This window comes from Alosa sapidissima, chromosome 24 (assembly GCF_018492685.1).
Source record: "Alosa sapidissima isolate fAloSap1 chromosome 24, fAloSap1.pri, whole genome shotgun sequence".
NCBI classification, from domain to species: domain Eukaryota; kingdom Metazoa; phylum Chordata; class Actinopteri; order Clupeiformes; family Clupeidae; genus Alosa; species Alosa sapidissima.
In genome coordinates, this window is record NC_055980.1 from 14,711,673 (window position 1) to 14,736,092 (window position 24,420).

The 24,420-nt window shown below is 41.6% G+C and overlaps 1 protein-coding gene across 2 annotated transcripts in view; it reads right to left on the reverse strand.

Moving 5' to 3' along the window:
• Positions 1 to 443: 443 nt before the first annotated feature.
• The window catches only part of polr3a (polymerase (RNA) III (DNA directed) polypeptide A), a 40,567-nt gene continuing 16,590 nt past the window's right edge, over positions 444 to 24,420 (reverse strand). Inside the window, exons 17-32 of one of the 2 annotated variants that reach the window (XM_042083337.1) lie at positions 23,734 to 23,845; positions 22,710 to 22,828; positions 21,043 to 21,180; positions 18,973 to 19,143; positions 11,562 to 11,675; positions 10,733 to 10,768; positions 9,820 to 9,906; positions 9,555 to 9,637; positions 8,394 to 8,564; positions 7,079 to 7,172; positions 5,369 to 5,461; positions 4,791 to 4,955; positions 3,709 to 3,873; positions 3,427 to 3,558; positions 1,807 to 1,939; positions 444 to 1,620 (exon numbers count right to left, since the gene is read on the reverse strand). In XM_042083337.1, the coding sequence (XP_041939271.1) occupies positions 1,472 to 1,620; positions 1,807 to 1,939; positions 3,427 to 3,558; positions 3,709 to 3,873; positions 4,791 to 4,955; positions 5,369 to 5,461; positions 7,079 to 7,172; positions 8,394 to 8,564; positions 9,555 to 9,637; positions 9,820 to 9,906; positions 10,733 to 10,768; positions 11,562 to 11,675; positions 18,973 to 19,143; positions 21,043 to 21,180; positions 22,710 to 22,828; positions 23,734 to 23,845 (1,962 nt within the window). In that variant the 3' untranslated portion in view covers positions 444 to 1,471. The remainder of the gene's footprint in view (positions 1,621 to 1,806; positions 1,940 to 3,426; positions 3,559 to 3,708; positions 3,874 to 4,790; positions 4,956 to 5,368; positions 5,462 to 7,078; positions 7,173 to 8,393; positions 8,565 to 9,554; positions 9,638 to 9,819; positions 9,907 to 10,732; positions 10,769 to 11,561; positions 11,676 to 18,972; positions 19,144 to 21,042; positions 21,181 to 22,709; positions 22,829 to 23,733; positions 23,846 to 24,420) is intronic. The other variant, XM_042083338.1, reaches the window with a different exon arrangement.

The window sequence follows — 24,420 nt, forward strand, 5'->3', positions numbered from 1 at the left end:
TGTTCAAATTCTAATCTAAATATACTAAGCTTGTGTTCAGCCTGCAATGGTATTGAAGTCAATAGGTGCACTATTAAGTTTGAAAGACACATTCCAAAGGAGATTGCTACATTCTGAACATGCACTGGTGACATGGAGCACTGCCCGTATTTTGAAATATACAGCTCAAAAAAATTAAGGGAACACTTCAATCATACACTGGATCGATACTCTGTTTGGTTCTGAACACAAGTAAAACTTTTAAGGGGAGTGTTTTATTTTGCAAGAACCGTCAGACATTCTATGAATGTAGTTTGAGAATGGAGAAAAGGGTGGAAAGTTTCAAAAAATGTGTTTTAACAATTGTGGAAAACTGTAAGTGTTCCCTTATTTTTTTAGCAGTGTAGATTAAATTAAAATGGCAAATTAAACATTCTGGCAGTAAACAAGGCTTGACTATTCTCAAATGTAAAATGTTGCTCCAGATAGACCTTCCTTTATTTACACTTCATTCACAAACATATATAGGCTATATAAATCAAGCTTTATACAGATGAAAAACAGAAAATAAAAAAAATAATTGACAAAAACTCAGGCTTTAGTCTTACATCTCTGCACATCAATATGAGATTGGCAGAGAAAGTAAGGCAAACTAACTCCAAAACCAGAGCTATTAACATGACTGCTTCATCCATTTTGCCTGGACGCAAACACCAATAGGAATATAAAAGACATTTAACTCATTTACCTGTTTTTTGCACTACTTAATAATCTATCTTAATAACTGAAAATGCTAACTCAACAAGCAGACACAGCAAGCTAGTTACTTTAAAAATAAAAGAAAAATGACACCAACCCAAAACATACTGCACAAGATTGTACAATAACTCAGGAAAGAAGGCACACTGAAAACAAACAAACAAATGAAATGTGTCAATGAAACAACTGCCAGCAAACAAAAAAGAGCAACTTAAGTCACTCGGTTTTGAGGTAAAATTCAGAAGAATCCAAGGTCTCCACTGAAAAAAAAGATGTTTGTAATGACAGCCTCCCACTTGAAGGAGAACTTCACAACAGTGAGTAAATCAAAGGCTGTCCAGATTCCTTCCCTGTGGAAAAGTCTTCTCATCAGTCAACATCTGGGATTGACAAGGGCAGCAAAAAAATAAAAAGAATCCCGGCAGCCCTGGTGGACTTGCTGCTTATATGTTCAATGACTGAACCCGTTAGATAGACCCATGTTAAGACTGGGGCCAGGTGTACTCCTCAGTCAGTGCCTTCCCTTTGAACGACTGCAAAATCAAACATATCCCTTCACATAGAGTCATACTTACAGTAACGCTGTTATTTCTTCAAGCCCAAACAGTATTCCGTCTCCCCCCAAACTCAATAGGCACAGACCATTTCTATAAATGGAAGATTGTCTCTTTATTGGCAAGGTCCCTCCAATAATACCCTAGAGTAAGAGTTAGGGTTAGGATTAGCGTTAGCCCTAGGTAATCAGGGGGATGTGGAACTCGGGGTTGTCGAAGAGCAGCGGTCTGCGAGGCGGATTGGGGTCTTTATCCGCTCGGTGGAGCAGCTTGAACAAGCCGGTTCCGATGTTCATCGGAATGCCCATGATGATGCACTCGGATACACCTACCGGAAACAACGGCAAATAACCAATGGATACCGTTTCTTAGTCTTAAATGGCCGTTATCATTTAACGTGGGCTTCTATAAATGGGCTTTTTACCGTATGTTTAAGCGTTATCCTTGCACCCACAACTATCAAATGGTTTGATTTGAAAAGATCTAGAAGAGGGGAGGTTGAATGGATTCTCACCACAAACAGAGTCCTTCTGGCCAAAGTAGGCAGCGTCGAACAGGTGATCGGCAGTCTTCTCAAAGGACGCCAGCATCAGAACGCTCTCCTTCATTTTAGCCAGACCGAAGCGGGTGATTCCCAAGATCTCTCCCTTAAATGGATAATAACAAAAATGGAAACACAGACACAGACACACACACAAAGACACACACACACACACACAAAGACACACACACACACAGACACTCAGCATGAACACTGAATCCAAGCCTGAAAATAATCTAAAAATGTAAATGCAAGCATTATTCTAATGAAAAAAAGCGTTAAGGTAAGGATTATGTTATATGTGGTTACAGATTAATTTCGTAAAAATAAAATGATTTTGGGGTAACAGCATTTCAATTTAGTCATATTTTATCGAGGTTAAAGCTACAAAGACAAAACAACTACCCAACACCCACACCCTAGGGCTGGGATAAACGATTATTTTTTAAACGGTTAATCTAGCGATTATTTTTTCGATGCATCGATTAATCTAACGATTCATTTTTTCAGTCCGATTCGATTTCGATTCGATTATCGATTATCTCCTCATTAACTGACTAATAGCAACTTATACATGTTTATTTACATATCTGAATGAATTAAACATGAATTCTTTAACATTGCAATATACGTTTATTGCTCTTAAGATTCCAAAATAAAAGACTATACAAGTGCAAAGTGATGCATTCTTAGTCAGAGGTAGCATTCAATAAAGTTCAGTAGTGTATAGGTCTAATTGAGTGCCTGTCACTTTAAAACGTTCGTGAGGAAATCCTTGCAATTAACATTAACACAGTTAAAAGGCTGCTGATGTGTGGATGCAATTCATAGTTAGTTCAAATAACGGTTCGTACTTCTCCTTGGGACAAGCACTTTTGAGTCTTGGAAAACACCTTTCCGTTTACATCGGGATTTTGCAAACATTCAGAGTCAATAAAATGAGCCCTGCATGAGTAACGAAATACAAGCAGCTGTAAGTAAGCATGCTAAACTTGACATCCAAACAGTATTCTAACGTTAGCTTTAAGATACTGCTTGATTGCATACTGTAACTTAACTTAGTTTAGTCTCCTCAATGTAGGCCCTACTATGTTGTGATAAGACCTTAGCAGAGTTTACTTTAACTTTAATGCAGTAGTTTTGAACAAATTTGCGCAGCATGGTCACGATGCTAAGCGGATTTAATAGCAATTTAGCCCACTGTGTTCTATGCAGTGCTTCTATGTGGCAACAACAATCCTTCAACAATCGTGAATATTTTGTTAAATGCACATGCAGCGGAGCTCGTTACGAGAGAGAGCGGGCGGGGCGAGGAAAGGCTGCGTGAGTAAAAATAAGTGCAGCTCAATGAAATTATTTTATCTTATCTTTAATTTAACATCAATGTGTGCTGGCCGGTTTTGATTTTGTGGCGCCCAGCCACAGATTAGTCAACGTATGGAAAACACTGAAGGTGTAAAATTAAAAATATTAAGCAGCACACGTTATGCTTGACGAATCGACGCGTCGACATATTTTTTTTGCGTCGACGTCATCGATTACATCAACGCTTTGTCCCAGCCCTACCACATACACACCCACACACACACACACCTTATATGACATGAGGTCAGCAAGCAGCATGACGTGCCGGCGGTCGATGCTCATGCCGTGGTTGGTCATAGTATACTGGATCTCGTTGATGATGGTGGTGCGGGCAGCTTCTATACCAAGTGTCTTCTCAACCTGTAGCAAAAGACAGACAAGGCGAGATCAAACATGACCTTCCTTACTCAGGAAGCACCACCCTTTTGAAATCAATCTGTTGCGTAAGCACTATACAGTCTTCTGAGGTCCACACTTGAGACTGGACACAACAAGCTGGGGGTCACTCACTTCGTAAGTGTTGTTGGAGGTCGTCCGACTGCCGTTGACGCCGTGGGTTGCCATGACACTGCGGAGGTTGTCTCCCTCCACAAGCAGCTTGAATTTCTGCTTGCCGCTCTGATCGTCGATGTGGATGACTGCACGGGCCACCTCAGGGATGCCCTGCACCACCACCTAACACAGCAGGAGGCCGCAGAAGGGGTGGACACACACACACACGCACACACACACACACACACTAATGAAGACCCTCCCTGTGGGGACTAACCTACTATGAATATTACCACAGGTAGCTCAAATACAGACTCATAGAATACATGAAACACAGAGTCACACTCTAAATTAGGGCTGCATAATTAATCAATTTCTAATTGAAATCGCAATTAATTAATCATACAACTCACAACTCTGTCCCAATGGTTAATCTTGTCACAGATATGGCTCAACTTAAAGCAAAATTTGGAATATTGAATTGAAGCTTGACTTTCAAAAATTATATTGCAAATCAAATCGCGCATGCAATCTGACAGAAAAATCACAATTAGATATTTTTCCCAATCCAATTCATGAATTTCACACAATCATAATTTTAAACTTTTTCTGAAATAGCATAAACACACACATCTCTGACTGCTGTGCCTTTATTCTGACAATCAACTGATATCAGCAGGATTGGTGGCGTTTCCCTGAGATTTGATGTCGACCTTATTGGCCGCTGAGCTTGGGACCCACACAGACTAACCCACCGCTGAGTAGATACTCACATCACAGCCCTCTTTTCCTAACTCTCACAAAAAAACAAAAACAAATTTGCCTCTCTCTTGGAGGTTCAAAAAATGTAAAGTTCAAGTGCACATTTGCATCCGTGCTTAATCCTTCAGGCAGCTTTTTAAAGTCCAGCCAAACGCCTGATCACCACACACACACACACACCAAGAGGTTTATTTTCCCTTTGATCGTCGCTTTGCATTCCCACACCCCTGAGGTGACTAGATAGTGCAGCGACTACCTCCTGAAGACAAACACATGCACAAAATGGGTGTCATCCCCCCTTGAGTGGTTTTAATCAGTCGAGCTCTGTGGTGTCGTACCTTGGGCAAGTCCTCCTTGAGCGACTGCAGCACGTAGTACATGGAGCTCTTGCTGTTCTCACGTGGCGACACACACACCACCGCCTCGCCGTGCACCGCGATATCGCCGGGCTTCACGCGCAGCTTGGACATGCAGATGGAGTAGCGCACTGTCTCGGCGTTGACCTTGGGGTGGGGCGGGGCAGAAGAGGACAGGAAGAGATGGAGTGTGTGTGTGTGTGTGTGTGTGTGTGTGTGTGTGTGTGTGTGTGTGTGTGTGTGTGTGTGATTTTACACCCAGAGAGAAAAAGAGATAAGGAAGAAAAAAGAGAGAGAGACAGAGGGAGGGATGGAGAGAAGGAGGGAGAGAGAGGGGGGTGGGGGGGATGTAGAAGCAAGTTGGGGAATAAAGGAATAAAGGCAGGAAGAGACAGAATGTCAATGATTCAGAAGGAGAGAAAATATGATACACATAGAACTGCACTGGAATGAGAAGAGTCACCCAACAGAGTAGAGCTGGATTTACAAATGCAATTCTACAAAGTCAACAAAATCAAAGAAGCCAAGAGAGAGACAGAAGGAGAGGGAAAAGGGCTCACCTCCAGGCGCAGAAGTCGAATCCTCTCTAGTGAGAGCTTCACCAAGATGAAAGTGTCATCTGGAAGAAACACCTCCTCGATGTACTCCGAGATCTGACACAGGTGGGAACACAGGTGTTAGGGGAACGGCAAAACTGGCATAGCGAAATGGATGCAGACATCTCGGGGCCTGCCAAGAATGGGAAATCTCTGCTTCGCTCAAAACAACTCTAGCTATGCAGGAATAAACTGTCAATATCTTAAATAGTTGTGAAGGTAGTTTAACTAGGGGTCTAGTTTACTCTAGTCTACTTTATTTAATACACGGTACTGAAGGTAGGCTTATTTTATGTTTAGCCTTCGCCTGTGATTACTTGATTTGTGATTTCTTGGAGGATAACATGGCTGTTGCTGTGTTACTGAATTTGATGCTCCAGGATTTGCTGTCACTTAATTTGATTCACTGGACTGGAGAAGAGTCCAGTGTGGGCCGGACTAACGCATTTTGAGCCTTTTGCCGAGTGACCTCAGACCTAAGAGCTCCCTTCCACTATTTTGGCATGTAACTTAATTAAGTCAACTGATTCAGGTTATTCCAAGCTTCTCTATCCGCAGTCAGGGATTTTGTCAGGAAGTAGCGTTTGTATTTATGCGACCTTCTCAGAGTAAACGGTAACACTAAAACAAGGGGCTACATTGAGATTTTTGGAGGAAAAGATCTGCCCCAATAGGCAGCATTGGACCATTAAAGCACACAATGATCCAAAACATACAGCCAAATAAGGCAAGAAATGGTTAACCGAGAATAATATCAACATTTTAGAGTGGCAGAGCCAGAGTCCAGACCTCAATCTATCAAAGAAGTGAGCACAAGGCCAAAGTGATGGCAAATAATCGTTCCTGACTCAAAACCCGGATTGCTGTTAAAAAGGTGCAGTCTAGAATCATTGTGGAGACATGATGAGGCTTGGTAGGTATTATAAGACCCATTTTGAGAGCCGTGAATGCAAATCAATATGTTTCCATTGATTATTTAAAAAGGGTATTAATCATATTGGACATGCCATTTCATAAAAATGTAAAAAAAAAAAGATTCATTTTTTTTTTTTTTTATTCCATGTTTGTCGCACATTATCTTGCAACCTTTTGGCATGTGACTGTCATTTTTAGTCAGAACAAACATATTGATAAAGAGAAAAATCAACATTAAATCAATGTGTGGTTTGATAGTCTCTTGAACAATGTGTTTGCTCGACCGTTTTATTGTGAGCCCTGTATGTGTTTAGCTTGGTTTCTTGATGGCTAGCTCGCTAGCTAGAGGGGGTTTAGCGTAGCAGTCACTTGCTACCGAAGCTGCAGGGGGAGCCATGTCGGGAAAAATGCGAGCCCAAATCAGGCGAAAACCCAGAAACAGCGAAGGAATAACCAGACTTGCATAGGGCTTCTTTAACTAATAGTTTCCATGGGAACCCTGCTTTTTGTTGAAACTTTGCTGTTGTATTTTGTGGTATTATAACCAGTTTACACTTCAACAACGAAAAAATAATAATGAAGACTGAATGCTGTGCAGTGGTCACAATAAAAAAAATGACCACTGATGATACACCAGACTTTGAACTATGTATGCACCAGATCTAGGCACCTCAGCCTTTGTCGGACTAAACAAAAACATAGTGGACAATGTGAGGTGAAATAAGTAGGCCGCTTCATGCTCCATATGTATTACTTTACCTCGCCCAGCAGCGTTTTCTCGATGCGGCCTTTAACCAGTCGAGCGAAGTCTGCGTCATCCTCCACATCTAAGTGAGCGGTGATAATCGGTGTGCTGTTGTTGGATGAATGGGGTGGAGCAGGGAAGGGGTCAACAGAAAACACACACACGCACACATCAGAGGTGTCCATGTAAACATGGCTGATCTAGTTCACGTGGGCTTCAGTTTGACGTCAGCAGGCACCAGGCGGTAGCTAATTCTGGTCCTCGAGGGGGTTGATCACAGGAGACCAAATGAATGGTGTGTGGACAGGGTCAGACTGGATCATTAGGTCATCTGACTGGGCCAGGTCGATAGCCTGACGAGCCAGACCCACATTAAAATGTAGGGTCTGGGCACTCACCGTTCGCAGTGCTCAGTCCGAGGGGCGGGATAATCAGTTGTCTTTCAAATTCCCTCTGCACGCAATAGGACAGCGGCAGCGCTATGAGTCCCATGCGTTTCCCACCAGCGGAGCTAGTTGGCTAGTTCAAACGTTTGCCAACTTAATAAAAGCTTAACTCGTGTCACACTGTTCGCCAACAGCAACATCCATCTTATTTGTTTTCAAGTAGCAGGGAATTCAAGCCAAACCGTTGCAACTCTGCCATCAATCATTATGTTAAGCCCACCTAACGACTCTATACACGATTTCATTGGCCTGATTGAGTTTCGATTTCTGGAGCTCACAAGCCAACGGAGAGTTGCTAGACTAGCCCTGGCAGCAAATGTAATTTGCTGCCGCTATGGGGTGCGTCTAGATTTCTAGGCTACCAGGTCGATGGAGTGGGGGGGTAAGCAGCTCAACACACCGCAATGTCCCTGTAATACTTGAATGCAGCCAATCAGCTACTGTGTTGAGACAGGAAAGACCTATACAGTATGCAAAGTAGGCCATTTTGTGTGTGTGTTTTTGTTTGTGTGTGCAAGTTTGGCCTACAAGACACTCAGGTACAGTACACAAACACTGCCATAAATATTGCAATATCCAATACTGAAACGATACCACAGCAAAGACCTGAAACATCAGGAGAAGTGATGGAATAAGGGACCTTCTGTCACCTGACCAGTCTGTTTCTGCCCTGCTTTTCAGCACTGACCCAATTATAATATTATTATTATTATTATTATTATTATTATTGGCCTAATAGATATTTATTAACAAGGAATGCTGTTCTCACCTACATTGAATACACTGATCATGCACAGCCTGATGCGAGTTTCTTTGTAGTGAGCAGCACCCACCTGATATTCTTGGAGGCGTTGATGATCTCTTTGTAGTGAGCAGCACCCACCTGATATTCTTGGAGGCGTTGATGATCTCTTTGATGCGCGGTACACCCAGCGTGATGTTCATGGAGGCCACACCGGCGAAATGGAAGGTCTTGAGGGTCATCTGTGTGCCCGGCTCCCCGATGCTCTGTGCACAGAGGGCGCCCACGGCCGAGCCCGGCTCCATCTGAGCCCTGTCGAGGGCACGGACCACCACGGGTTACCGAGAGGTCAGAGAGGTCATAGAGGTTGGGTTTTTGACCCCCCCCCCCCCCCCTCCACACACACGCAAATACAAATACACAAAAGGCCAGGCAAAGACACTCACAAACAAACATATACATGTGCACAAAAAAAAAAAAAAAAAAAAAAAAACACCACACACAAATGTAGCCCAAAGTTCACAGAGAGAGTGATGGCTAATTCTCTAGGTCAACTGATGCAGTGACAGCCCAAGCTACATAAGGGAAGATCACTGGTTTGTTATTCATGTCACACACATACAGTACGAGCAAAAATCGCTCATCTGTATGCAAACCTGCAAGTCTCTTCAGATAAAACTGTCTGCCACGTGGCCAAATCTAAATGTCTACAGCCAAGGTTGGAAACCTATGGTAAGTGAGCCAGATATGGCTCTTTTGTTGACTGCCAGCGGCAGAGATTTCTTATTGCTATTGGCAAAAATAGGCAATACTATTGGGTCAATCCGAAGTAAAATGGCAACGGCTGTTTCTGAATGATAACCCCATTCAGATAATTGAATGAGTTTAACCCCAGTCAAGACCAAAATTAATTAAGCAATAAGACCCGAGGCCGTAGGTTACACTGATTCACTGAATGGTTGCCAAGCAACGTCGAGACGCAGCTACTTTAACTTTTGTATCAAGTTATGGGAGCGCAGTAATATAGAACGAAATGCGGTCTGGGTGTATGTTTATGCTGGATTTTGCAACGGCATCAAACGGGATTCAGCCAATCACAATCAAGGACCGGAACTATCAGTTTTAGAAATAGACAATAGTCAGCTCACAGCTAAATAGGTTCCTTACTACAGGAAAGTAGGCTACAGGTGAGACACACAAAAACGTGACTCAAAAGACAAAATAAATGACGGCGACATTCGATGCTCGCACGCACGCACGCATGCACACACACACACACAGAAATAAATCTGCATGACTTGCCTCATATACTTGTCCCTGCATGTCTCCAGAAACTTCTCCAGCTGAGTGGGAGTGATCCTGTCTAGCTGATAGAGGACCTTTGGCTGGAGATCCACAAAACACACACAAACACCCACACACACCCAGAGACACATACACATACACACACAGAGACAGACACATACACACCCACACACACACAGAGAGACACACACACACATTAATTGGCCTGCCTTAAGGATGAAGCTTAATGTTGCATGGCTCGGGCCGTTTGGCATTCAATTACCTCAGTGGTGCCGTTGTCATTGATGCCATATTTGTCACGGGTCTTCTTGATTTTCTCAGAGACACTCTTAATAAATTTCTTTATTTCCTGGTAAAGGGAAAAGAAGTGTCTTGTTAGCCGCTTCAGCTAGACAGTGACCACAACGACTTCATTAATGATTTTCCACTTAAAGTATGCATTCCGTTTAGCATCCAAGCTCTTAATCATGACAGTTTCAAAAACACCAGCATGTTTAAAACTGTGAGTAAGGCAGACACAGATAGAGAGTGACACATTTCAGCACACAAGAAATGTCTGACACCTTAAGAGAAAACTCTGTTTGTGTGGCTTTTCCACAGGCCATTCAAAATCATCCATCGACTTTGCCAGCAAACTGATTCAACACAGCACTTGCACTAAAACTGATGGGTGTAAGACATGATTAAGACCAAAGACTTGACATGTGTTAAAAAATAATGCATTTCACTTCTGTAGACAGGGAGATAAAAAATACATCGCAAAGACATGTGAACTACTCCAAAAGATGCATTTCCCTGAAGAATTTTAAGCGCCACCTCAACAAGAAACTTGTGTCAGTACCATCCACTCACTTGGAACAGCCAATGTAAACGGACAGAAAAGTCAGCTTTATTTGTTGCTTATTTATCATCGTTATTTTTTCACAGGCAAACAGTTCCCACAAACAGGCAAAATGTCTCCCTTATTTATTGCTTATTTATCATCGTTATTTATTCACAGGCAAACAGTTCCCACAAACAGGCAAAAAGTCTCCCTTATTTATTGCTTATTTATCATCGTTATTTATTCACAGGCAAACAGGCAAAATGTCTCCCAAAATGTTCCAACCAGTATCACACTCACACAAACACAAATCCACATACATACAAACACACACATGCTTGAAGTACTGTACCTCAAGGTACTTTCGACTTCCAGTATCAGTTAATGCCTTCAAACAGGAGAGATGCAATAAACTCAGTAATGACTTATTATATAGCTTTCCCCTTAAGGGACATCAGGAAAATTGAAGGGCAAAAGTCAACAGTGCCTGTAGCTCAGAGGAAAATCTTTTTCTCTTCAATAAATGTTATTCATTTTCTTTTTTTACTCCAATAAATCTTCTAAATCTGTCCTTGCAGGTGGGGACAGACTAAGGAAGTGCATAAGGACTTCATTCACCACTTGAATACAAGTTTTTCTCTTTTCTTTTTCTCTTCAATAAATGTTTCTCCCTTTTCTTTTTCTTTCTTCATCTCAAAATTTAAAACCAAAATAAAAATCTCACTGCCTTACAGCAATGCAGGTGCTGTTCAGAAATGGTGCGCCAATGTATGTTCAGATAAAGTGATATGTGAAAAATAGAACCAACATGACCTCAATTTCACTACAGTGACCTCAAGTAATGGCAAGTCAAGACAGACAGAAGGTGAGGTTGCACTCAGATGACCCTAGATGGAAGAAAGAGGATGAACACTTAAGGAAGTCCATCAAAATCTTGTGCTTGAGGAAGAAAAGATCTTTTTTTTATAGTATACACGTCACAATAGTTAATTACATCTTTTATAAAATGGACATAGAATTATCTGACTGCACTGCTAGAAGATGTCAACCCTCACTGTGGCAAAGAGAGCAGTGGTGTGTGTACTGTAAGTGTAATGTGTGTGTAATGTGTGTTGTCTGTCTGTGTGTGTGTGTGTGTGTGTGTGTGTGTGTGTGTGTGTGGCTTGTGTGTGTGTACTCACATCGAGGAAGGTATCCCGGCAGCACATGAAATCGCTCTTCTTCATGATGGACTCGGCGGTTAGCACCAGCTCGTTTCTGCTCAAGGCTGGCTCGCTTGGGCAGGTGTACACACACTGGACAGACCAGAGAGCAGGACAAACTCAATATGGGCTCAACAGTAGCAACAACCACAACAACCCACCACAACAACAACAACAACAACCAAACAAATCAACAGGCAAATATCCTTCCACTACTGCTTGTGTATATTATCTGCATTGTGTATAAGCCGCAGGACCGTGTTTAATGAAAAAACTATTATGTATTAACTGCAGACGTGTATTAACCAAAGTGCAACCGCAATAGCCCAATAAATCAGAATCAGATTGTGCTTTAATCATAAAGAAGGATGAAGAGCAGAAGTGCATCCCCATATAAGTAGATCCCGCACCGTGCATTAACCTCATAACTGAAGACATTTTGCAAAATCAATGTATAAACCTTTGTTAATAATCGCTAAATGGCAGATCTGCAAACATGGAGCTCTTTACCTATTTCTCTGCAGGCTAGAATTACTATACTGAAAATGAACCTTCTACCTCGTTTTAATTTCTTATTTTTTATGCTGCCCATTCAACCGCCTCCTAAATACTTTGATAATGCACACTCACAACTCTCTAAGTTTATCTGGGCAGGCAAACGGGCTAGGATCCGTCTGACCACTCTACAACGGCCCAAAGAGGAGGGTGGTTTGGCTGTCCCCAATTTAAAACTTTACTTCCTTGCTTTTCAGATCAGATCAGTACAGGTCTGGATGGACCAAGAGTCTCAGGTCCCATGGCGATCAATAGAAGCTGGCTTAATATATCCCCACCTACTCACCGATATACCTTTTATGCAGACAGGATGGAAAACTGCACTGAGATTTGGTACGATCATTTCCACTACTTTGAGAGCTTAGCACAATGCTGAAAGGATATTAGGAGGCCCATACAAATTTACTTTGTCCTTTCCTTTAAGGAACAACCCTTGTTTGTTGTCAGGTGGCCAACCTTTTACTTCCTCCACCTGGGCATCAAAAGGCATTCATAAACTTAGTGATATTTGCAACAATGGCACGCTGCGCACATTCCAAGGCATTCAAGCTCTTTATGAATTACCAGGCTTTTCCTATTTTCTATATCTCCAGCTGAGGTCAGCGATGCGGGTGTATGGAGTACCCTGCCATTCATTAAGTCCTCATCCCCTGTCCACTCATGTTGACATAACTCGGTGAAAACAAAGGTATGGACAACCGAAGTGAATTAAAAAGTGACACTTAATATTCGTCCATTTAGCTGGGTCATTTTTAGTTGTATCATAGTTGTATGTTGACGATGGGGACTGACAGTTACACTACACAACAGTAGGAATGGTTCATTATGACCTGAGTGAAGTGATTAGTGCTGCAAATGCAATAGTCTGGAAACAATTTCTCCATACCCTTGTTTCTTTTTTCCATACTTATCCAGACCTGGAAATTACTAAAATCAAATTCCATACTTTTCCAGGTTTTCCATACTGCGTAGAAACCCTGTATATAACCTTCTATGTCAATATGGGAAAGGGAGCTGAGATTGATGGGTGTCCAGCCCGACTGGGAAAATGTATGGACTAACCTACCACTGACATCAAAATGTTTAGCACATCATTTAATCCACTATAAGGTAATCCACAGAGCCTATGCAACACCTTACAGATGTTTTAAAATGAATCTCTCTCAGAGCCCACACTGCACTCTATGCCAAAATTCCACAGGCACCTTTCTTCACATGTTTTGGGATTGTCCCACCATAGCTAAATTCTGGAAGAATGTTATTCATATGCTGTCTAAATTCCTTGATACTAATCTTGTACTAGATCCTTGTCTCTGTTTATTGAATGATGATTCTTGACTTGAGCTCCCTTTACAGGAAAAGTGTATGGCATTTGCAGGTTTTACTGCTGCCAAAAAAAATCAATCCTTCAGTTGTGGTTTAAACCAGATACAAACCTCAAATGCTACTGGACTAATTCTTTGCTTAATATTGCAGCATTAGAAGAGACTACTGCTAGACTGAATAAAGCTAGCTTATCCACAGTAAATGCATGGAAGGGACTCTACCTATCTATTAAAAACACTCGGTGCAATTGAAAATATTGCTTTATTAATATGATGTATTTGCTTGCTTTTTGTCTATTGCTTGATCTGCCCTTTTGGTTATTTTATGTATTTTTTTTCCTCCTTTTTGTTATTTTATGTATGTTGTGTTTACTGTTCGTACCATTTTTGCAGAAAATGTGAATAAAAAAACATAGTCACAAAATAGTCGCTAAATGGCGGTAGCTGATGGCTGAGTGCTTTGAAGTGGTCCACTTGCAGACACGGGGGGTTGGGGAGGTTCCTATTGTATGTGCCTGAGCGTTTTCCTAGTGAAAGGCTAGGTAATGAGTGCCTGACCAATACCACAATAAAAGCCCATTTGGATTTCTTTTCTTGGAAAACAGTCAGAAGAACTGTGTGATGTACTGACACAGAGTTACAGGGGCTAGAATATTGTTTTTTTTCTTTCTGCCGGGTAACAAGCATCTCTGAACTCACCACATTTCAGCTCTCTAGGTCACTTGATATGACTTAGAAACACAACTGAGACCTAGCACAAGCTGTGTCCAAAAGTAGATAAATATATGAAAATAATGAAATAATGAAAATATGAGTACTTTAGACCAGAATTTGCCAAGGTATGCTCATGCAAATACCTTATGGAAACTCCCCATAGGACTTTTGGTTATCCAAAATGCATACTGACAATCAAATGCTTACTGTCTATGAACCCCTTTGTGTAGAAGCATAATCTTGGTCTCAAATGAAAGGTAACACTTTGAAGTTTCATGCTTGCATTTACATTGTACTTCAGGGGTTCTGATATGGAATGACTACACTAAATATAGAATAATTACACAAAAATATAAATCTTTGGAATTTCTATTTCAATTCAATTGGTGTATATAAGATGGACTATACATCTGCACAACTAATATTGGATAACATAACATGATTATTAAATTTCTATGGATTCCTGTGAATATTTCAAGACCCAATATGCTATATCTAGCATATTGCTAAGGATATACACTGCAGCTAGAAGGTAGCACCAAAGGCACAGGAGGGCATTTTTGATTAAATTTAAGTGAGACAGTTAGATTAATCTGACAATGTAAAGCACTACACATATTTTACATGAAAAAGATTGTCATATATTGACTCCCAAGAGTCCAAGCTTTCAAATTATGTATAATATGACTATGCTACATAACATTCTGATGTATAAAAATGATTTAGAATGTTGGGGGGTGTTGGGGTGTTGTAACATAACAACACAGCTTAATATTCCCTCTGATTGATTTAAGTTTCTAAAAGAAGGTTAATGTCTACTGCATACCTGTCAACATTTAACTTTCCAAAAACGGGAGATTTTTTTTCGTTGGGGGGGGGGGGGGGGTGTGTGGACACTGCATTTCGGTCATTGCTTTTACCTTACGCATGCCAGTTATGTATAAGTATAAGTATAGTATCTATACTTATTTGATCCCGTGAGGGAAATTTGGTCTCTGCATTTAACCCATTCGGTGAATTAGTGAAACACAAACAGCACACAGTGTACACACAGTGAGGTGAAGCACACACTAATCCCAGCGCAGTGAGCTGCCTGCTACAACGGCGGCGCTCGGGGAGCAGTGAGGGGTTAGGTGCCTTGCTCAAGGGCACTTCAGCTGCAGCCCACTGGTCGGGGCTCGAACCGGCAACCCTCCGGTTACAAGTCCAGAGTGCTAACCAGTGGGCCACGGCTGGTGTATCCACCAGCTGCCTGCCTGCAGCCTACTTCCAAAATTCCAAAGCTGCTTGCCGTCAGATTTGGTTCCGAGGGCACAAGTTCAGTGTATCAACAACACTCAATAACAGTTTATGTGATGTGTTAATCAATTAAATTCCCAACAATTTCACAACAGCTAGTTCTGGAGTAGGCCATTCAACTAGCCCGCTTGCTTACGACGAGACTCCGGCTGCGCAGTCGGCACCCGCTTCCTTATTTGGGTTGCCAGGTTTTAGCCTATGACAAAACGGTTGAAATTGAAACTAAGTGATCGTGTATGTGTAGGGTGTATTTCATACACAATCTGGCAACCTGAATGGATCAATGATTTTAAAATGAAGTTTGATGGCCATGTAAATTAGGGGAGTTTTCCAGGAGAAATAACAAAACGGGAGGGTGCTGGGAGTAGAGTTGCAAAAGGGGCGGAAAATTTCCGGTAAATTTCCGGAAACTTTCCATGGGAAGTTAAGCTGGGGAATTTTGGAAATATTCCAAATTGGAAACTTTCATGGAATTAAAGGAAATTAATGGGAATTTACGGGAATTAACTGGGAATTTTTGGTAATTCCTACTGTTTCATATACAGACATTAACATTTTGTTTCGTAATAAGCAATATGATTTGTTTGCTCATATTTTCGCTTAGCTTAGCATACAAAGCTAGCTACCATGCTAGCGGGAATCCCATTCTCTGCCTATGGTTTACTAGCGTGCTAAGCTAGCAACACTGAAACCACTAAACTTAGTATAATTAATCTTAGTAACTACCAGTCTTTGCTGTCATCCTTTTCATCCACTGTTACACTTGCAAAAAAGGCATTCTATCAAAGCAAGATTGAGAGCGCCACTGACAGTAGAAAACTTTTTTCTACTTTCAAATCTCTTCTCAATCCTCCACCACCACCATCAACTACTTCACTGTCAGCAAATGACTTTGCAACATTTTTCACTGAAAAAGTTGCTAAAATAAGTGCTCAGTTTGATGCTCCTATAAGGAGGGCTTTGCCTTGTGTTAGTATGACCGCATCATTTGACTCTTTCTCTCCTCTTGATGAGGAAGCAGTCTCTCAATTGCTTCAGCGATGTCGTCCAACAACATGCCCATTAGATCCTGTCCCGTCCACTCTTCTACAGTCTCTCTCACCCGCTGTTCTACCAGCAGTCACACATGTATTTAATGCTTCACTCAGTTCTAGAATAGTTCCTTATTCTTTTAAACAGGCTAGGGTTACACCTCTGCTAAAGAAAAGTACACTTAATCCAACTGAGGTGAAGAACTACAGACCTGTCTCCCTTCTTCCTTTCTTGTCAAAGGTTTTGGAGAAAGTGGTCTTCAAGCAAGTTTGTGACTTTCTTCATCAGAATAATCTACTAGACCCTATGCAGTCTGGTTTCAAGAGTGGTCATTCTACTGAAACTGCTCTTCTGTCTGTGACTGAAGCATTGAGAGTAGCTAAGTCCTCTGCTCAGTCATCAGTATTAATTCTACTAGATTTATCTGCAGCCTTTGATACTGTTAACCATGACATTCTCCTATCTATACTATCTGAACTGGGAATTTCTGGAAAAGCTCTTGACTGGTTTGAATCTTACCTTAAAGGGCGTTCTTTCAACGTGTCTTGGCAGGGACAGGTATCTAAGTCTCATGACCTCACCACAGGTGTGCCTCAGGGATCAGTATTAGGACCCTTGCTTTTCTCTATTTACACCACTTCCTTAGGTGATACCATTCGCTCCCATGGATTTGACTATCACTGTTATGCAGACGACACTCAACTTTACCTGTCTTTCCCACCTGATGACTCTAGTGTTTCCCACCGGATTTCTGCATGCCTTAAGGATATTTCAGCCTGGATGAAAGATCGGCACCTTCAGCTTAATCTCTCAAAAACAGAGTTTTTGGTGTTTCCAGCTAAAACAGCTATTCCCCAACAGATTAACATCCAGCTTGACTCAACTTCACTGACCCCAACTAGATCGGCACGAAACTTGGCCGTTGTAATTGATGGCCGACTTAACTTCTCTGAGCATATAGCTTCTATTGCAAAATCATGTCGGTTTATGCTTTACAACATTAGGAAGATCAGACCTTATCTGACACAAGATTCCACACAACTTCTTGTTCAGACCATGGTCATCTCTAAGCTGGACTATTGTAATTCACTATTAGCTGGCTTACCCGCTTGTGTAACAAGATCATTACAGCTGATTCAAAATGCTGGAGCACGCCTGGTCTTCAATCAGCCAAAGAGGACACATGTAACTCCTCTCCTAGTTACTCTCCATTGGCTCCCTATAGTAGCCAGAATTAAATTTAAATCTCTCACTTTGGCCTATAGGACACTAACTAGATCTGCTCCTAGTTATTTTAATTCAATAATCAAGCCTTACATCCCCAACCGCCCACTGCGGTCTTCTGGTGAGCGTATGTTGTGTCGACCAGTCATGAAAACTGGGTCTAATTCCAGACTCTTTTCTTCAGTGGTTCCATGTTGGTGGAATGACCTGCCCAGTGCTCTCCGTTCCTGTGGTAGTTTTGGGTCGTTTAAGAGGGGTCTAAAGACATTCCTATTCAACATATACTTAGTTGTTTAAGCGCTTATGTGTTATGGTTTATATAATGTTGTTTTATTTTAATTGGGCTGTTAATTAATTTGACATTATTGTTTATTATTGATATTCTCCTTAATGTAGTCTTAGCATGTCATTGTTTTTATATTATTGATTGAATTTACATTATTGTTTTATTATTGCCTTTCCCCTTTTTTACATTGCTTTTTATTAGGCTATTGCTTGAATTGATATTATTGTGTACTACAACTATTCTCCTTACTATATTTGACCTACATTTTAATCTGTTCCCTGTTCATTTTTAAATATTATTATGTTGTTTTGTATTTATGTGTCGCTTTGGACAAAGGCGTCTGCAAGAGATATGCTTTGGGAAACCACAGTAGTGAGCAAGTTGTGACATACAGGTGTATGCATAGAGCTCCTCCCATGTAATTTCCATGTCATTAGAAAGTAAATGAAAATAGTCTTCAAAACCCTATTAGCAGTAGAAACAGCAATAATGTCATAACTACTAGAACTGCAGAGGCATTTTGACCCTTAAAGTTTAAATTCTATATCTAGCCAGCAGGACTATTTTCGTGTTTTTTTTTTTTAATAATCAAAATGACCTGTTATGGCAGTTCTAATGTTAGAGAGCGGATGTGCAAAAGAAAGACTATGAAACAAGCAATGCTTGGTACAACACTGACTGCTAAAAGCACATTTGGGAACAAAGCAGGCAAAGACAAACAGTGACCTAATAAAATTGGCCACAACCTTTGGGATATAATGGGACTGACTGTCAAATCTAATTCTTCAGTGGCCAATTTTGAGCATTTCATCTGAGCCCTGGAGGAAGATCGCGGTGTCCTTCCTGTGTTCATCCCACAACAGTAGAAGTTGTAAACAATTCTGTCTTTGTCTTGTTCGGTAATGTAGTTGATGATGTGATGAAAACATGATGTATGTAACTTGACGTGACGTACCCTGATGTTGTCCAGGACTCTCTTAAACTCCAGTGGCTCGTCCTTGCCCTCCATGGCAGCAGGATCGAGGCCGTCGCCACCGTAGATGAACTGGATGATGTCACCCGTGGAGCTTCGCACCGTCAGGTCGTACTGGGAACAGAGGTCCTCCAGGGACTTCACCAGACGCCTCTTAAGATGCCATATCCAGGTATAACATGATTAGATACGCTCAAACAATCTCACGACAAAACAGACAATACTAATGTATAACAGGGTTGATTTATTTAATCAGTTCAGTGTTGTGATGTGATAACAAGAACTGATGTTTTACTGTTGATTTGACTATTGATGTTGCTTGTTACTTTAGGAGGGTTTCCTTTTTTTTAAGACAGCAAAACATCAAATGTAAAACACAGCACTAACTTATCAGACCATCATCATGATGTTAGTCACGCTCGTCAAGATTCTTAATCAATTAGAAAGTTTGAGGGCCCAAGTAATCCTTTTGAAACATTGCTCATCATTTCATCATAAGATGGTCATTGAATTACAGTGCAGTTTAATACTGACAGGGAGACTACACCGGGCATGTAACTGAAGTGTTCTGTTCGCGGATGTACTGCAACAATTAGCTTCCACTATAATCAATGGAACTGGCTACACCAGACATGATAGTATCGCGTACGTTCAAAAAAATCGTCTAATCAGTCGTCTAATATTATTTTTACGCTACATGAATGGAGCGCCTCATCTGCGGACCCGGTGTACCCCGGGTGTGAGGCCCAAGCATGACTGACACTGATGGTCAGCAAACTGATTGTCAGCACATGTCAGCCTGATCAGATGGCTAAATCCACTTTTGTTATGAAATAGCCAACATGTCAAACATCAATTACGTATCACGGTCCTTCATATCTCTTTTCAAGCCTTCATGATTCATTAAAATCTGGGATATTTTTTACTCTTGCCATATTCCCCTATTCCCCTGACATTCCCCCTCAGCATTCTAGCTGGTAACTCAGTTCTATTTAAAAACATTCAAACAGTCTACTCACAAAAACATTCTTATTGATGTCTTGCATCACTTGCCATACTTTCACAAGTTCAGTCCATACTTAATTAAAGTTAGTCAGCTTGACAGAATATGCAAGATGCCATACAGCACTCACACACCAAATCTTTGTATCTAGACTTACAGATTCACCTCACAAACATTTCCACCTGTCCCCACAGGATGATCACACAGACTGGGAATTTCAATGGCATTGTAATGTTATGAAACATCAAAGCTTAGGCCCTTCCCTATCCCTGTAAGGCCTGTAATAATAACTGGAGGTACAGCACAGCAAGGTAAGAGCACAGGAGCCTTTGAAAGTAGACAGTGAAATGACACTAAACTCTTGGGACATTTCAATCTCCTTGTGTGACTGTACACAAAGCCAAAACCAAACCCATAGAGACTGATTAGGAATCTTTGTGTGGTCGGGTAGAGGGGCTTAACAGCATTAATAATAAAAGAAAAAAACTCTGCTCCTGCCTGTTTTTTTTTTTCCGTTGTTACACAACTCAACTGAGAAGTGACATGAGCTCAATTTTCCCTTGTTGCAGTGTCAAAAAAGTCATCTCTATTATTGCAGTGAGTTCGATTTAATTGCCTCCCATGATAACATCACCATGCTGGCAGCTAAATGTTCGGAGCAGAAAGTGGCGTGAAGTCTCTCTTCCAGTTAGATCTGCAGTTTTTCTTTCTTTCTTTCTTTCTTTCTTTCTTTTTTTTAATTTTTGCTCAACGGATTCACTTTGGGCCTCCGACCAGGACACTTGGGCCTGGAAAATTGTGTGTGCAGATAAAAACACAGAGATTAGCCCCCCCCCCCCCCCCCCCCCGCAAACTCAGATCCTGCAGTTATGTCGCATAACTGCAAACAGAACCCAACAGCTACGTGCGTCTGTGGATAACGGCATAATCAGAGTTGAACGGTTAGATAGATGGAATTGAGACTGAGGGTCTGTTTGAGTCGGGTCTGTTTGAGACGTGTGAAAGTGTGTGTGTGTGTGTGTGTGTGTGTGTGTGTGTGTGTGTTGCACCTGCATGTATCCAGTCTCGGCCGTCTTCACAGCGGTGTCCACCAGACCCTCTCTGCCGGCCATTGTGTGGAAGAAGAACTCGGTGGGGGTAAGCCCGGAGTAGAAACTGTCCTCAACAAAGCCCTTGGCAGCAGGGAGCTGCAAAGGAGCACACACTGATCAAGCTCTCCTGTCCAGCCATCTCCAGCTGATACACTAATACACTCAAGTACCGTAAATAGACAACCAGCATGGTTCTCCACCAAATTATTTCATATTTTCTTCTGCTCAGTTTGACTTCCGGCACCCTTGGCGAATGTCTTTGGAGATACTGGATGTGTGAATGTCCCTCGGAATAATTAAGCATCTACCTTTTCTTTCTTTCTTTCTTTCTTTCTTCCTTTCTTTCAAAAGGGCCTTGCAAAATTATACGAAATAAGAAGGACATTGTTGTGTTTCTAGGGATAACCCACAACTAAATACGACTTCTTTATTATGTGTTTGTATGAGTGTGTATGTTCATAAATGTGTGTGTCTGTGTGTGTCTTTAGGCAGAAAGGCAGGCAGATAATCAACACGTCAACGAGTTAATCCTGGAACGTGAGAGGTTAGCTACAGGTGGTGAATGAGGAACAAACCAATTACATCAGCCAGAATCTCAGTGACCTACATTTACAAACACACACGACCTTAGTTGAACTTACACTTGGAAAGATATCCAGTTAATACAAATTAGACCTTGCTGTGACCGATTCATGGCTCAGTGCTGTAATGACATTATTTGTTCTGAAGGGAAGTCCGAGTAGCTGGATAGGAGTCGATTCTTGCTCCATTCACATCCAAGTATCATCCATGACCTGGTCATTAGCCACAACCAGCCCACTTATTGACTGAGGAGTCAGTGAGAAGAGCATAATCAGAGAGCCTTGTGGAACCCATTAACCTCCACTGAAGTGGTCTCACTCACTGACGTGACCAGAGAAATGGGTCAGTATTTCACTGCCCTACTTCCTGCATGGAATTAGGTCACATCCCAAACTCTATGCTCTCAATGCTAAGGTCTAAATCTGCGTCAAGGAAATGAATGAACATGCAATGATCCTCTTTGACAGTGATAATATGACTAGAAGACTAGAAGAAAATAGACAAGGGAACTGGTACGTTGTCGCTTTTGCCCAATTACAGAGGCATTACGTCATCTTCCTGGTGAAGACATAATGTGGCATTCGAGCCATATTTCAAGCAATAGTAATAAACATAACAAGCCACTGGTTCACCTATTAATCTATTTAGAGTATACAGCATCAACACTGAATATGCCAGTGGCAGTGACATATTTTTGTGTTTTGTGTAAAATCACACAAAGTTGCTTTTGAAAGATCACAAAGATATTCACCAATTCACAAATATCCAATAGCAGGCAGTGCTTCCTTTGGGTGTTCACTACGCACTGATGACGTCTTAGGCTGAAACGTGTGTGTTAACGGACATGGTCCAATAAAAAGCATTATGAGAAAAAGTCTCGCACCCAAAGTCGTTGTGTTTTTGAGAGTTGAGTGCACCTGCTTTGAGAGTTGAGTGCAATAGCAGTGAGTGGCCATAAAATGATGATTGTGTGTGTGTGTGTGTGTGTGTGTGTGTGTGTGTGTGTATGTATGTATGTGTGTATGTGTGTGTTTGGTGTTTACCTTTGAGTGCTTGTCAAAGTGAGGCAACGAGCGGTTCTCGAAGCCATCAGGCACACGGGAGCCACTGATGGCTTGCTGACCGACACAGGCGATCATCTGAGAGATATTGATGAAAGACCCTGACCAGACAGAAAAAAAAAAAGTTAGAAAGAAAAGGTCAGCTACCTCTCCAATACACAGCATAGACTCTAATATTCTGTTTAATACATGCAAAGGCACGATCACCAACCCTCTGAGTCAGGAAAGACTGCTGACCTACCTACTTACTCATATAATGTTGTCAGGACCCTGTCAGACCTGCACCAAACCCCGCCCCTGTTCTGTAAATATTTCCATCTTCCAGCACACCTGGCTGTAGCCGTGCAGGTGTGCACAGGTGTGCTGTCGATTGGTCCTAATGAGCCAGACGTTAAAACGGCCCGCTCTCAGGATGCAGACGGGCTCCCTCTCCTCTCGGCCGTCGTTATAGTGCTTATGTTATGTTGTCGAACACTTGTACTCATACCCCTAGACACTATGCACTACATTTTAGTTTTTAGCTTCCACATACTGACTTCTCTATAATTATTTAATAAATATACTTTATTGTTACTCTTGCGTGGACCTCCCTTTATGTTTCACATGCTTGAGCCAGCATGTGTGACAATATATGAAGGTCCCTGTGATATTTCAGTGGGCTTTGGTGGCATATGACTTGTCATGGAGATGGCAAAACGGCAAACAGAACAAGACTTTTTTTAAATGAGGTTTAAAAAAAAAAAAAAAAGCCTGTGTGCCAAGGTTCTCACTTCACGCTTGTATGCCACAGGAGTGGATATACTTCACAACAACTGGGTGAATTGGGGTGCTTGTGATCATTACAGGGTATGTGTCTTGGTGTGTTTAACCGCCATGCAGGTTGCGGATCACAAGAGAAAGACAGAGAGAGAGAGGGAGAGGGAGAGGGAGAGAGAGAGCACCACAGGTGTATGTGTGCATGCATGCATGTGTGTAGATTTGTGTGTGTGTGTGTCTGTGTATTTACCTTTGGAGCCGCACAGGGCCATGATGAGAGGACTGTTGCTTTTGTCCAGCTCTCTGAGACAGGCGCTACCAGCGTGATCTCTGATGACGGACAGCTCTCTCAGAATCAGGGCCTGCCATAAACACAAACAACAACAAGGTCACGCACACACAAACATACATACAGTACATATGTCACAAATATCAATAAACACTTACTCAGCAAAAACTTTAGACATGATTTTGACACCTGGTTTTCACCATCATAGCCAAAGCCAGACCCTGACTCGCTACATTGTCTTTGACACAAAGACTCAGTGGAGCTTTGCAGTCTCCTCACTTGAGGCACAAGTCACAATATCAAAGCTTTCATCTGAACTTCTATAAGGTGCTCAAAGAGAGACTTCATCTCAACTTGATCAGCAGTTACCGTATTTTCCGGACTATAAGTCACACTTTTTTTCATAGTTTGGCTGGTCCTGCGACTCAGGTGCAACATATATACATATATATACACACACACATATATATATATATATATATATATATATATATATTTTTTTTATATATATATTTTTTCCCCCCTCTTCATGACACATTTTTTGACTGGTGCGACTTATACTCCTCTTCATGACACATTTTTTGACTGGTGCGACTTATACTCCGGTGCGATTTATAGTCCGGAAAATACGGGTATATGGATAAAATG